General features: G+C 39.2%; 1 protein-coding gene across 1 annotated transcript in view; it reads right to left on the reverse strand.

Moving 5' to 3' along the window:
- Positions 1-14,109, reverse strand: part of LOC149208297 (uncharacterized) — a 47,826-nt gene extending 33,717 nt beyond the window's left edge. The window contains exons 1-2 of the mRNA XM_089394046.1: positions 13,529-14,109; positions 13,301-13,433 (exon numbers count right to left, since the gene is read on the reverse strand). Coding sequence (XP_089250172.1) covers positions 13,301-13,433; positions 13,529-13,569 — 174 coding nt within the window. The 5' untranslated portion in view covers positions 13,570-14,109. The remainder of the gene's footprint in view (positions 1-13,300; positions 13,434-13,528) is intronic.
- Between the last annotated feature and the right edge of the window lie 908 nt (positions 14,110-15,017).

Consider the following 15,017-nt stretch of genomic DNA (forward strand, 5'->3'; position numbering starts at 1 on the left):
TCTAACCAATCAGGGGTTGATTCCATGACAGGCCTCTCGGCCTCGACCCTCCATGCAGCAGATGGCCTCTACATCAGGTGTCTTTTCAAGTTGCCTCACCCACAATCGAAGATTGTTGTAGACGTAGACCATGTCATTAAGTCGATGGGACTCCAACCTGTACAAGGGTCATAAATTAATAAATTATAAATAATAAATTAATAATTATAAAAAATTATTATTTAATGAATTCAAAAAATTAATTGGAATATTTTTAACTTGTTGCGCTTTTTGGTGTGTATTTTTTCAAATACACTCCAATTGCGCTCGCATCCGAAGGAGCTACATGTTTGGCTGAGCACTCAAATGGCAAGCCTTTGGAGATTGGGTACTCTGCCACCATAGCTTCTCCACCATGAATCTACAACAAATAAAATAAACATAAGAAAAAAATGAAATTTGAAAGTTGAAGCAAAGTATGAAGAAACAATGAAAGTTGAAACAAACTAAAGCTTACTTGGCATTTTAGTCTTCCTATCTACAATAACCATGTTAAAGCTAAAGCTGCCACCTGCCATCCTCTATATCTCCATTTCTTTGGAGATTTATGCACATTATACCGAAGATGACACCATTTTCTGAACACAAGTGAAGAATCCATCCATGACCTCATCATCAAATAAGAAGCCACAGGAGTAAGAAAATGTGGGGTTTAAGTAGATCCCTGCAACATGAATGGGGCAATGGAGTGTATTGTTCCATCACTCATCAATCACTTCCCATATGAGTTGTTGTCTCTGAAACCCCTCATCCCCCTTATCATCATAGTAGTTGTGAATGGATTCCTTGGCCTTATCCATGGCCTCATACAAGTAGTCCATTGTGGGCTTGTCTCCATCAACTAATCGAAAAACCTTTATCAAAGGTTCAGTAATGCTACACACCTCCTCCACTCCCGCCTAGAAGCTTTCCTGGTATGAAACTAGCCTGCATATGGTCTCTCCCTCTGGTTTGCAGCTATATGGCAAAGCACGCCACTCCTCTGAAAGAAACATTCTCTTCACATTCCACATAGAATTCAGGAGGGACTAAAGAGATATGAAGCTAGTGGCAAACCGTGTAACGGCAAGGCGCACCAACTCCTTCTTGTTGGTGAATGTTCCCATCAAATTAAGCATGGATGCATGATTATATATAAATTTTGTAATGCTTTTTGATTATTCAGCAATATCCTTGACAAAAGAAATTTTTCCTATGTCCTCCAACATCAAAATCAATGCAGTGTGCAGCACAAGGTGTCCAAAATAAGTTAGGATACCTCTCCATAAGCATCCTGCGAGTAGCAACATAATTTGCAGCATTGTCCGTTATGACTTGGACAACATGTTGTGGACCCACCTCCTATATGAACATGTCAAACAATCACATAATAACAATGCATCTTTGGTTTGTGCAGATGCATAAATAGATTTTATAAGCATTGTGCCCTTGGGACAATTAACCAAGAAGTTAATAAGGGTTCTACCCTTTTGATCAATCCAACCATCTGACATCACAGTGCATCCTGTGTGTGCCCATGAGCCCCTAAACACCTCCAATCTCTTAGTGCATTCAACTTTTTAATTTTGAAGAATGCACCCTCTAAAGTCATCATATGAAGGGGCTTTGTACCCCAAGCTAACAATAGCAATAGCATCAATCGTAGGCTGGAAAAATGGATTGTTCCTGGCAATGTTGAAAGGTATATCACTCCAAAGAAGACACCTGCCCAACAACTTGTCAGCTTCTTCCTTCTCTCCTTTTAAGCGTTGACGTGATAGATGGTTGTGCTTCAGGTGTATTTCTAGGAACAAAAAATGATGAGGCAACTATGGGGTTGAATGTAGATGTTGATGCTGAAGAAGAACCAGTACCACTCTCACGGTCACCTCCCAATCCTGCCACTCCACCCCCTACCATTTGACTCTTCAGAGTTGCCTTGATCACTTTGGTTGTCATTATTTCTTTCAATGATTTGATGGCTCTGTGAATGATTTCTAGATTTGTGTTTGTGCAAGGCCCTACCTCATGTCCAAGAGTTTGTGCAAGGGGGAGCATCAATCTGTATACCCCCCTGTCATATGATGCCCACATAACTTGCAAGTCAAATATGATCTGTCAAACCCTCCATGAGGTTCACCAACTCGCTATATTGTTAGACTTTTATCATTGAAAAAATCCTTTGACATGTAGGCTAGTTCTAGTAGAGTCATCATAAGTATTGATATATGCCTAGCCCTCAGATTTGCCTATCAGTCAGGAATGTTAATTTGTATTCTATCCTTGTTGATGATACAACTGAAACTCGATATTTACTGCATTCATATTCTCAAGCTGTCAAATTTTGATATGTTTTTAAAAAGTAGTGGAGTTTTGAAAGGGCCATAAACCTTACATAAAAATACATGACCATATACCCTTTCTTATAAACATAAACAACAAATGGAGTGACATCTGTGAATTGATCTTCAAATCTGTACTCCACCACTAGGTGACAACGAAATTTGAAAAAATAGTTTTTAATCTCTACAACAAAGTTGAATTAGTTCCATCAATAGAATTTTGTTGTACATTATTCAACACTCACTAATACAAAACTAGGAACTATTTGGATTTGAAATTGCTGGGCTGCCAGTAGTTATTAGCGCACACTGACTTAATACTAAATCTGCTCTAGAGTCTAGATATGCATCTGCCCCAAAAAGCTTTTATAAGTAGTAAAAATACTGCCAAAATATGTAATAATGTACTACAACTATTTAAAGATTTGTTTAGAACACCTACAAAAGCAATATATTGCCTCGCTATTTTAAACATTTCAGTTCTACATTTGGTTTATCTTCACTCACAGATGCACCAACATGGAGAACAAGGTGCCAGTAGTTATTAGCGCACACTGACTTAATACTAAATCTGCTCTAGAGTCTAGATATGCATCTGCCCCAAAAAGCTTTTATAAATAGTAAAAATACTGCCAAAATATGTAATAATGTACTACAACTATTTAAAGATTTGTTTAGAACACCTACAAAAAGCAATATATTGCCTCGCTATTTTAAACATTTCAGTTCTACATTTGGTTTATCTTCACTCACAGATGCACCAACATGGAGAACAAGGTGCCAGTAGTTATTAGCGCACACTGACTTAATACTAAATCTGCTCTGAGAGTCTAGATATGCATCTGCCCCAAAAAGCTTTTATAAATAGTAAAAATACTGCCAAAATATGTAATAATGTACTACAACTATTTAAAGATTTGTTTAGAACACCTACAAAAAGCAATATATTGCCTCGCTATTTTAAACATTTCAGTTCTACATTTGGTTTATCTTCACTCACAGATGCACCAACATGGAGAACAAGGTGCACTAATATCCATAGAAAAGCCATCCTTGCTGCCCAGTAGGCCATAACACAGGATAATGAAATTATAAAACTCTTGCTTGCTATATTGATCTCTATAATCAAATCAAATGTGAAAAGTGTAGCATAATGTTACTGTGGAATCTGTTTAATTGCATGGCTTTTATATGTTAAACGGAGTTCAAGTTTCAACGTTTGAACTTTAGCCTAGGAATGAGCTCAAAATATTCAATAAATATACTAAATTAAAAACCAATCACGGTACTAAATATCAATTGAGTGATCAAATTTAGTTTGTTTTGGCAAGTTATGGCTTTTGTTAGAGTTTTAAAGATTGACCCAAAGGTTCTATAAGCCATTTGATATAGATCTATATATTCAAGCATTGTTTGAATAAAAATAATGAAGTAACCAAAGAAGCACAAGATTAGGCGAAATCAGGGGAGCGAGTGAACAACAAGGACCCAACTTCAACTGCAACAAAATGGATTAGCTATGAATTACTGAGATGGTAGAATAGATCGGCTATGTGCTATTCCAATAAAGGTTCAAATAGTTTTGAACATGTCAAAGTGGAAAGGCCACGTAAGAAATGGCCTTCATAAAAAAATAATTTAGATAAGCCTTTCCATTTTGACCACTGTGTAGGATAGAAGAAAAGATGGTATTATTAAAATTTATTTGAAAGTAATCAAAACTAAACCTGCTAATTGAAGGTTTATGTACTTGACAATGAGATGAATACACCAAAAGTAAAAAACTAAAAATATATGAATTGAAATTAAAATGTAAATTTCATAATTACAAAGACTAACAGCAATATATATGCTTAGCCTTGATAGTCTAATACCATTTCATAACTTAAAGATCTAAAATGTGTAATCAAGGAAGTTAATCATCATAGCTTAACCTTGTAACTATATGCAAAGAGAAAAAAAGCATACCTATTGATTTGGGGTAGCATCGGATGTACTCTAGCCACAAAAATTGGTGGAGAGGCTAAAGCGCATGAAATCTCTAAGACCCAGAAATGGTTTGGGCCGAATCTAACCGGTTTGGGAGATATTAAAATAATTAATATTTTTAATGGAGTTTCTAAGTCTAAACTTAGGAAAAATAAAATATCAATAGGTATTGATATAAAACTAGTCATGGATCAAAGCCAAATCTAATCTTAGCCGTTGATTATAGATTTAATCACGGTCATTGATGGACCAACGAGAAAAGTATAAGAGGAGGCTTGAGGGTCAATTGGAGAACACACCGAGAGAGATCAAGAACTCGATTTCCTAGGGCAGCGTTCGCTGAGGAAATTGAGCGAGTGATTAGAGTTGCAACTGAGGGGCAATGAATACATAGCAGAGAAGTAGAGTTAGTACAAGGAGGATCAGCGCAAAGCTAGGCGAGGGACGCGGAGCCAACTAGAGGCCACGCAGAGGCAGCTAGGAGCTGCGTAGAGCCAGAGAGGGCCAACGTGTGAGACACAGAGTGTCTAGGAGGTTATGTAGAGGCTCCAATAGTTGATGCAGAGCCCAGAAAGGCTGACGTTGGGCCAAAGAGGCTGACGTAGGGCCTAGAGGCAGCGCTGGGAGCATTTAGTGGGATAGACTAAGAGCTGGAAATCTGGATAGGGTGACGCAGTCCCTATCAGAGTGACGCAGAGCAACAGAAGCTGCATTGTTGCTGTGGGATTGTTCATCTAGTGTTTTAGCAAGAATATCTGTCTCCAACTGAGAGGTACTACTATCGAGGGCATTCTTTGTTGGGTGAGCCATTTCTGGCACCCAGGATGTATTCTGAAACTGCATAATAATAAAACCCGCAGAATAACTACACCGATTTTCCCACATTGGGTTTTCTCAAGGGCATTAGCCCAAAAGCAACGGTGTCACTTGTGTGCTTGTTTACTTTCAGTTGATGATCTGTATGTGTTGATATTGTACTTGTATTTATTTTCAGTATTTACATGGTAAATAACTTGTTAAGTAACTGAACAAGTAGGAAGAAATAAATCAGATAGTACAAGAAGAATTTCTAACGGGTTAAACTTAGAAATTCCAACTTGGTATCAGAGCGTGGTTGCAGATCATAGGATAACAAAGCAGTAGCGGCTGAAAACAGTTCTCCCGAGTGACAGAAGTTGTTCCTAGCAGAAAGAAGCAAGGAAGGGGTGATGCAGAGTGCCTGCGTCATCAGTTCAAGCCGGTGTCAGGATTGCCTGTGTCGGGATTGCGCACAGCCTAGAGGCTCAGTTCTTCAAGTTTCTGAGATATAGGGGGTTGCGGATAATTTGTGGAGCAAAGCTGGTGGGGTACTGTGGTCAGAACAATACCTAATAGGGCAAGACCAAGGAGGAGGGATTTCCAGAAAGGAAATCTAGACTCAAAGGGAGTCAAAGCAAGGACTTCCAGGAGGGAAGTTAAGAGACTCAAAGGAGTCGGAAGAAGAGCAACAAGATGGCAGTGAATGGGCTGAGATATCAGGATAGACTAGACAAAGCTTCCAACTTCGTAGTCTGGAAGGCCAGGATCTTGTCCATTCTAAATAGGTATCACATCAAGCACTTTGCCTTGGAAACGATAGCCATCCCAATTGACCCGGCTGAAAATGAGAAGTACGAGGAGGCAATGGTCAAGGCAAAGTGAATCATCGTTGATGGGGTCAAGGATCACGTGGTGCCGCATATTGCCGAGAAAGACACGACAAATGAGATGTGCGAGGCCTTGAAGAAATTGTACCAACATACTTCTATGTAGAGGAAGATGTTATTTGAAAATCAGTTGTGGTCATACCAGATGCAGAAGGGAGAGTAGATAGATGCCTTCCTCAGTGGATTGAAGGAAATCTGTGATCAGCTAACTTCTATAGGGGCCACCTCAGATCAGGAACTGATGGTGAGGATTGCATTGAACGCAGTCTCAGAGGATTGGGAGGTATTTGTCCAAAGCACACTGGGCAAGTCAAGCCTTCCAGATTGGGAGGAACTATGGGTGGCTCTTCGTCAAGAAGAGATCAGACGGGTGACCAGGGTGGGGAGTAGCGAAAAGGGGTCAGAACCAAGAAGGAGGAAGAAGAAGATGTGGCTCTGGCATCTATGGGAAAGCAAAAGAAGAGAAAGAAGAAGGACCTCTCCAATATCAAATGCTTCCATTGTGGGGAACTAGGTCACTATGCAAACTAGTGTCCGAGAAAGAAGAGTAAGGGAGAGGCTTATGAGACCAAGGCAACGCCAGTGAGGGCAAAGAAAGAAGTGGAGACAGATGACGACTGTGCCATGAGTGCTCATGAGCCACTTGAGAGGAATTGGGGAGACATTGAGCTCTAGTCAAATGAACTACAAACGATGAGGGGCAGGATCCTTGAGGTACCCAACCTCTTGGATTATACCTTGCTACAAGAGCCCCGAAGAGAAGTAGCACGACTAGCGAATGTTAGTAGAGACGGATGCAGATGGAGTGACAAAGGGTGCTACAGTGCAGGAGTCTCAGGACAACGTGAAGCAACAGTACGAGATGCATGGAGTTGTTGCAGTAGCACAGAGGTCAGTAGAGGGAGCACTTGTCAGCGACAGAGGGAGCTTCAGCATCAGGAGTGTTTCTAGCCTGACAGAGATGTCAGAGTTGGGAGGATTAGCATGATGCAGCATGATGAGAGGGGATGCAGCAGTGGCAGTGGCAGGGCCATGGGCAGCAACACGGATGTAGAGGGAGCCACCGTATAGATGCAACAGTGGCAGTGGCAGGGCCATGGGCAGTGGTATAAGATACAGCAGTGCAAAGGATGTTGGGCAGGGAGACTTAGTATCAGCACAGGGACCGATGCTGGATGATCTGGGTGATACTTAGTGAGGAGTAGCACTAGAGCACAATCATTGCTAAGAGGGAATGTTGATTTGGGGTAGCATCGGATGTGCTCTAACCACGAAAATTGGTGGAGAGGCTAAAGCACATGAGATCTTCAAGACCCAGAAATGATTTGGGCAAAATCTAACCGATTTGGGAGATATTAAAATAATTAATATTTTTAATGGATTTCCTAAGTCTAAACTTAGGAAAAATAAATATTAATGGGTATTAATATAAAACTGGGTTAGAATGGTCAAAAAGTCATGGATCAAGCCAAATCTAATCTTAGCCTTTGATTAGAGAGTTAATCTCGGTCGTTGATGGACTAACGAGAAAAGTATAAGAGGAGGCTTGAAGGTCAGATAGAGAACACACCGCAAGAGATAAAGAACTCGATTTTCTGGAGCAGGGTTTGTTGAGGAAAATGAGTGAGTGATCAGAGTTGCAGCTGAGGGGCAGTGAATACATAGCAGAGATGTAGAATTAGTGCTAGGAGGATCATCGCAGAGCCAGGAGAGGGATGCAGAGCCAGCTAGAGATCACGTAGAGGCAGCGAGGAGCTGCATAGAGCCAAAGAGGGCCAGCGTGTGAGATGCAAAGGGTCTAGGGGCTGATGCAGAGGCTCCAGATGCCGACGCAGAGCCCATACAAGCTGACGCTGGGCCAGAGAGGCTGACGCAAGGCCTAGAGGTAGTGCTGGGAGCATTTCGCGGGACAGACTGAGAGCTGGAGATCCGGATAGGGTGACACGGTCCCTATCAGAGTGACGAAGAGCAGCAGAAACTGCATTGTTGTTGTGGAATTATTCATCTGGTGTTTTAGCTGGAATATCTATCTCCCACTGAGACGTACTACTACTGAGGGAATTCTCTGTTGGATGAGCCATTTCTAGCACCCAAGTTGTATTCTGAAACTGCATAATAATAAAACCCTCTGAATAAATGCACCAATTTTCTCGCATTGGGTTTTTCGGGAACATTAGTCCAAAAACAACAATCACTTATGTGCTTGTTTACTTTCAGTTGATGATCTGTATGTGTTGACACTGTACTTGTATTTATTTTTAGTATTTACATGGTAAATAACTTGTTAAGTAATTGAACAAGTAGGAAGAAGTAAATCAGATAGTACACGAAGAATTTCTAACGGGTTAAACTTAGAAGTTCCAACAATACCAAGCAGATTATATTAAGGAATAGAGAATTATTCACGCATAGGACAACGACGGTAGACTAAAATAAAATGATTTGAACGGTGCAAACAAGACAACACACATGCACAGGCTGCCTCAATATGTAGTGGTCGTCCACATACTCCGATCAATATAAGCAATTTGGTACTCAATCTTTGTGTTGGCGGGAAAAATGTACCGGCAAAAATAAATGGGGTCCTCCGATTGACATAAAAATTTATTTGATAGCAAAACACTAGCAGATTTTAGCTTGTTCATCGTAAAGTTAATAGAAAGGCTAATTTTCATCTTTGAATATCTTATTGGTCAAAACGTTTATGTTCATAGTGTAGATATTCTGCTTGGTACATGACAACTATTCAATTAAGCAAGAAACATTGAAGAGACTTGCTAATGTACACTGAATTAATCTTGGTGCAAGGACAAAAGGAAAACTTCTAATTGCCTGCTTTTCACTAGATATGGTTCTTTAAGTATTTGAAAAGGAATGTATTTGTGAGAAATAATACCATATTAGGATGTTAATGATAAGTGGGAGCAAAGGAGAATTGGGAAATGTGGGCATCATAGAATGCTTGCCGAATAGGTGGAACAATTCCCATTGAACTTCTCACACAAGGAAAATATTGGTGACTTGTGAGCAATTGAAAGAATCTATGCAAACAATGTCCAAATTATACGTTTTCATTACCACGAAGTTGCCAATGTGTACCCTCGGCCCGAAATGCAAAAGAAGGATGCTATGATCTTAAGGTGATAAAGCTTCACTAATTCTCAACAAGGTTGTCCCATGGTCTTTTGTTGTCGCCTTGAAGGAGAAGTGGCAATTCAGTTGTTCCCCAATGTAAGGGGTGTGTTTCCCCTCAAAAAGGGGCTTCTTGGCATTCCTTCTTGGCATTCCTTTCAATGTTGTCTAAAAACAATAATTTATAAGTGGAAAGTTTAATATTCAACGCTAGGGCCCTAGTAATGTTAAATTCTTAAGTAAAACTTAAAAGGATGAATCATTACCATTAATTGTTTCATGATGTTTAATAGTGGTTCCAACCACATTGGATTTCATATGAAGAAAGTAGACTCAAAACCCAAACTTAACAATTTTCAAAATTTCAACATTGGGAGATTGCAATGTTTCCATTGGATTCTTATCATCTATGAGATTATGGAAATAGCATTTAATCAAGAACACCAATCCCTCTATTTACATAGATGTTGGTAGCATTGATGATGAGGATACTCAATGAATTTTAATGACATGTAGGTATTTGTTGTAGCATAATTTTTTTTTGGACTATAGAGGCTATCTAGAGCCTCTTTGTTGATGTATTTTGGATTCAAAGATTGATTGCATTCCATGCTGTTTTAGTTTTTTATTTTAATTTGAATATTTATGTATTTTTTGGTCAGATAGGTTTCTAGGTTTCTTGTCCACAATTTTTGTCAGTGCAGTATTTGACTCCTCTGTCTTTACTATTTTTTATTTTCGAGTTTGAGTAATTCAAATTTTATATGGCTGCCTCTGTAATACTCAGTACTAATTAAATTCTAAAATAATGAATGAATGATGAATTTAAATTAATGTAGATTATATAAGGATGATTTTTCTATTTATTTTTCATTAATTCATTTATAATATACAAATCAATGTCATTGTTGACTTTGAATTTGCCCCACATATATATATATATATATATATATATATATATATATATATATATATATATATATATATATATATATATCCCCTTAATGTACCTAAAACGTGGGAGATATATACCAATCCTCTTAATGTACCTAAAATATGGGGGTGCTCTCACACGTCCCTTACGCATCTCCCCGTTAACTCGCCCCCCGTCCTGGCAACTTCGTGGAAAATTGAAATTATTGCGTGCACGTTATTGAATTGCTCTTTGAACTTTGCGTAACAGTGCTGGGCGATGAGTCCAACACATCCATTTCACACTAAAAACTAGAACTTTCCTTCAGCACTGCTACACGACAAAATTAGAGTAGTCTTGGTAGTTAGGCTGGTGGGCAGAAGACAGAGCATAACATTATGGAACAATATCGCTCCGATGCCATTTAAAAGCACAATCAAACACGCAACACAAAGAAACGTGGCACCGTCTACTTAATGGTTGTACATCTCTCCAGGATTTAGAAAAACAAAAGACGACCGTCTACTTCTCTGATAAGATTTTGCGGTGGTACGCACACATAATAGTAAATAGAAATTCGAGAAAGAAATGCTACCTTGGTCATTTTTCACCCTCCAAGATCGATAATTACTATTCGGAATCCCGTCAGGGTTATTTTTCACACTCCAAGATCAATAATTATTTCACAAAACTTGTAAACAGTGTTTTCATTAGAGTTGGACACTTCGCCATGACTTCCAAGTAATCGTTAACAACTGTTAAGATTTGAATAAGCTCTTGTATTAATTGGGATAGTTGGCACACGACATCATAAGATTATGATATCGACTACAATGTCATGTAGAAGCACCAATAGACACGCCACACAGAGAAGCACGGTTGCGTCTGTTTGATGGGATAGATCTCTCCACGATAAGAAAGGAAGACCGTCGACCACTTGAATAAGCTTTTATTCAAGTGGACCTTACCCACAAATAAAAGCAGTAAATAGAGATTCGAGAAAGCAAAGCCACGATGGACATGTTTAGCGCTCGGAGATCCAAAATTATTATGCTAACATTCGTAAACTGCATTTCGACAGGGGATAGGGCCACTTTACCATCGCATCCACGATATCATTAACGCTTAGTGAGTGATTTGAATGAATAATCCTAGTTATGACGCCATGTAGAAGCACAAATAAACACGTCACACCAGAGAAACGTGACAGCGTCTGCTTAATGGGATAGGTCTGTCCAAGATAAGAAAGGACTGTCGACCACTTGGATAAGTTTCTATTCCATTGGACTATACACACAAATAAAAGCAGTAAATATAAATTCGCGAAAGAAACGCCACAATGAACACCCCAGATGCAAAGCTCTTTTTCTAAACCTTCTCGAACAGTCGTCGACAGTGTTTTGGCGACGGCTAGGATCATCAACTGATCCGAGCATTAACTAACTGGGAAAAAAAGAAAAAATCTAGATAGTGATTTTTAAAGAAAAATATATTTTTAATCTAGATAGTGATTTTTAATTTTACGAAAGATGGACATAATTTGGCAAAATAATATTTTTAATAGAAAGCAGCAAAATAGAACGCTAAAAATATAATAAGCGACAAGACAAACTCTGAAGCTGACCATTATGATAAGCTAACCTACTCGATTGATAATTAAGAGGCTGTCAGATTCGATTCGTGGGAAGCACACTAGCACGGAAGTTGTAGACCACTGCGCTTAATGGTGGCGAGTACAGTGAGATAAAAGCAATTCAAGGAAACAACGCAACAAAGGACATTTTCAAGGATCAAGAGCAGAAATTGAGCAATGCGACAACGCAACCCAACAACGGACATTTTCGAGGCTCGACAAGAACAGTAATTAAGCAATTCGGGAAAGCAACGCAACAATGGACATTTTCAAGGCTCAAGAGCAGTAATTGCCTACTCGATAACTGAAAACAATATTTCGACGAGCCTGTGTGCAGTGCACAATTTGACCATTTCTTCCAATTCATTATTAACGCCCATTGATGAATTTAAATGCGAACATTCTTTGTAAATTTTGAAGTATGCAATTATTTGCTCGGGGGAGGAGGAGAAGAATAAAACAAATGGGCTGTTCAGCTACATAATGGCTTTAACTCCACCAACGACACATACAAAAAGGACTTAAATAATTCTTTAAATCTAGAAGAAACATGTTCCAAAATTATATAACAAAATACAGAAAAGTCTTAAACAGCTGAAAGAACACCTAAGAACATTGGAAAGAACGCTGTGTTACCTGCTCGATGATAACGAGAAGATTATCGACCACTGGGCGTAATGTTCGATTCCTAGGGATTACACCAAAATGGAATTTCGAAAAGAAACGCCCTACTGCATATTTCGAGAATCGAGAGCACTAATTGCCGACTCGCCACGTGTGAAAAACATCCCCTAAGTGTCTGCAGTAACTTCAAAGTCATTATTAACACCTGCCAAGGGATATGACAATGAGAGTTCTCTCTGCAACCCGTCACGCTTCGGGCAGCACTTCGAAGTAGTTACTAACGCATGCCGAGGGATTTGACGGACAGCGTTGTCTCTGTAATTTAAATAATCTAAACACCTGGTCACGCTTTGCCCAGAAATTCGAAGTAGTTAGGCCAGGGATTTGATTTGACGGAGAGAGTTCTCTAGGAAATTTAAATAACCTAAGCACTTGGTCGCATGAGCCTAAAGCCAAAAGCACATTTAACTAAATAATGTCTTTCAATTAGAATGATACAGAAAATTGGATTAGCCGTAAAAATTCGAGAGTAGATTTTATTATAAAGAATAGAGAAATTCTAAAGCGGCTGAAAGAACTCTGAAGCTGGCCATGGATGATAATGCGAACGTTATCCGTTATATTGCTGGGGGGTATTCTCCCATAGAAGCAGTAAGTTCGAGAAATAATCTAAGTTTTCTACATTTTTGACACTTAGGAAATAACTACGACTCAATACTTGTAAACAACATTTTGCAGAGCGCAAGTACAAGCTTCGCGCATTACTTCCAATTCATTATGAACACCTCGGGGAATCGAACGAAAGCATTCTCTGCCAAATTTTAAATAATCTATCCACTCTATTAATTAGATAAAAACTTTTTCATTGCATTAGAAAAAAACGGCCGTAAAAAAATAAAATAAAAAAAGATAAATCAGAAGACATATTTTGAAGAATAGCACAGCAAGGAAATAAACTACTTACGCGGCTGAAAGAACTCTGAAGCTGGCCTTTGATGAAAAGTTGAGCGACATCGTGCCTCAGCTGTTTAATGAGGATTTCTCTCTTATTACGCAGCAATTTCACCCGATTTATAACGATCTTGACCAAAGCCTTGCTGCATGCATCGTTCAACCGATCAGAATGCTTTCAATACACAACCTAAATTGCTTAAAGAACTCTCGATCATCACCAAACAAAGACAGCAATTACCATTTCGAGGCCTTGCCCCATCCGAACAAGCTCTCCAGCATGGTAGACGCCCTGCGATCTTGCACCTGAACGAAGCATAGAAGGTCCCGAGATCGACCCCGGTTAAACAAACTTTTCTCTCAGGGCGGCTCCTTGCAGGGTCTCGGTACGAGTGTACCTAACTCCATGCGAACCTTTATTCTTCCACTCGCACGATTAAACAAATGTTAACTCTGAGAAACTCGGAGTAAAGTGTAGAACAAGGAAAAGCTTGCACTTGCATGGCAACTTTTGATCTAATTTATCAAGTACTCCAATGGCCGTCCGGCGCTTTGGAAGCATCCAAAAAAAATAATGATATTTATTGTAAAAATCAAAATAAAAGTTTACTCGCAGTGGCTTCCAACTTCCATCTTGGCACTTCAAAAGACGCCATACTCAACGATCCACGCCATATATTTTGTTATTAACGCCATTATTATCATCACGCTTCCCCGCCCTCAGACTCAACCCAGGTCTGATGCACTCCATTCCCATCTCTTTGTATCAGTCTTCCGTCGGCTTTTTCTTCCCTGCAAAACCAGCCTTTTCCAACTCGATAGTTCAGGGTAAATACTAAAGACCGCTTCTCCAGTTTTACAGCAGTTACCTTCAACATTTTATAAGACGCCCTTCAACCTTTTATAAGATGCCTGCTATTTTAGCGGGACTTTTATCCATTTTCTCTAAATTCTGTAAAAAGTGGTCCCCCTGTGAACAGTGCATCCGGCCATTGAGTCCTTCGAGGAGGGATCGTAATTGCCCCCAGTTTTATCCACGGTTAATTTTAATGACAGGCGGTGTCGAGTTAAAAAAAGATATGCGCGTTTCTCGAGAAACGTAAAAGAGAAAGGCTAGTTTAGCGCTGACTTTCAAAAGAGCGTTGTCTAAAAACACCTCCAAATTAGCCCGAAAAGTAAAAGAGAATCGGTGAGTTTGAAAAGTAAAAGAGAATCACTAGTTTAGTGGTACTTTTGAAAGGCAAAGAGAACAGCCAGTTTAGCGGTGCTTTCCTCTGTCGACAAGAAAAGAGAAAAGGAGTAAAATTCGTTATCCTGATTGAAGGGTGGGCCCACTCAACGCTTCTTTTCTGTGTTTAAAGGCGGTTCTCATGTTGTTGCTTCCGTTGTGGGCCTCACGCCGGCTTTGAGTGATGGATTGGAGTTTTGGTTTAGGTTGTGGTAGAACTGTAGCGTCACGGTTGGGTTTGCAATGTATTAATGGATTAGTGTAATGGTAAGAATAATATTTTTTTAATGCTAATCTAAAATTATTTAAATTTAATAAACAGCTTATTGTGTTGGTTATTTATCACTTTAGATTTATTTTAAATTTAGATCTACCAAGTTTCTAGAGAGATTTTAAATCTAGATCTACCAAGTTCCAAGAGGGATCAAATCTCTTTTCACTTTAAAAGAGGTTTGCATCTCAAGAAATTTGATCCTTCTTCGCTTGGTAGATGTGGAATTAA

This window comes from Pinus tabuliformis, chromosome 1_2 (assembly GCF_031772625.1).
Source record: "Pinus tabuliformis cultivar Carrire ecotype Pingquan chromosome 1_2, CPIR1, whole genome shotgun sequence".
Taxonomy (NCBI): domain Eukaryota; kingdom Viridiplantae; phylum Streptophyta; class Pinopsida; order Pinales; family Pinaceae; genus Pinus; species Pinus tabuliformis.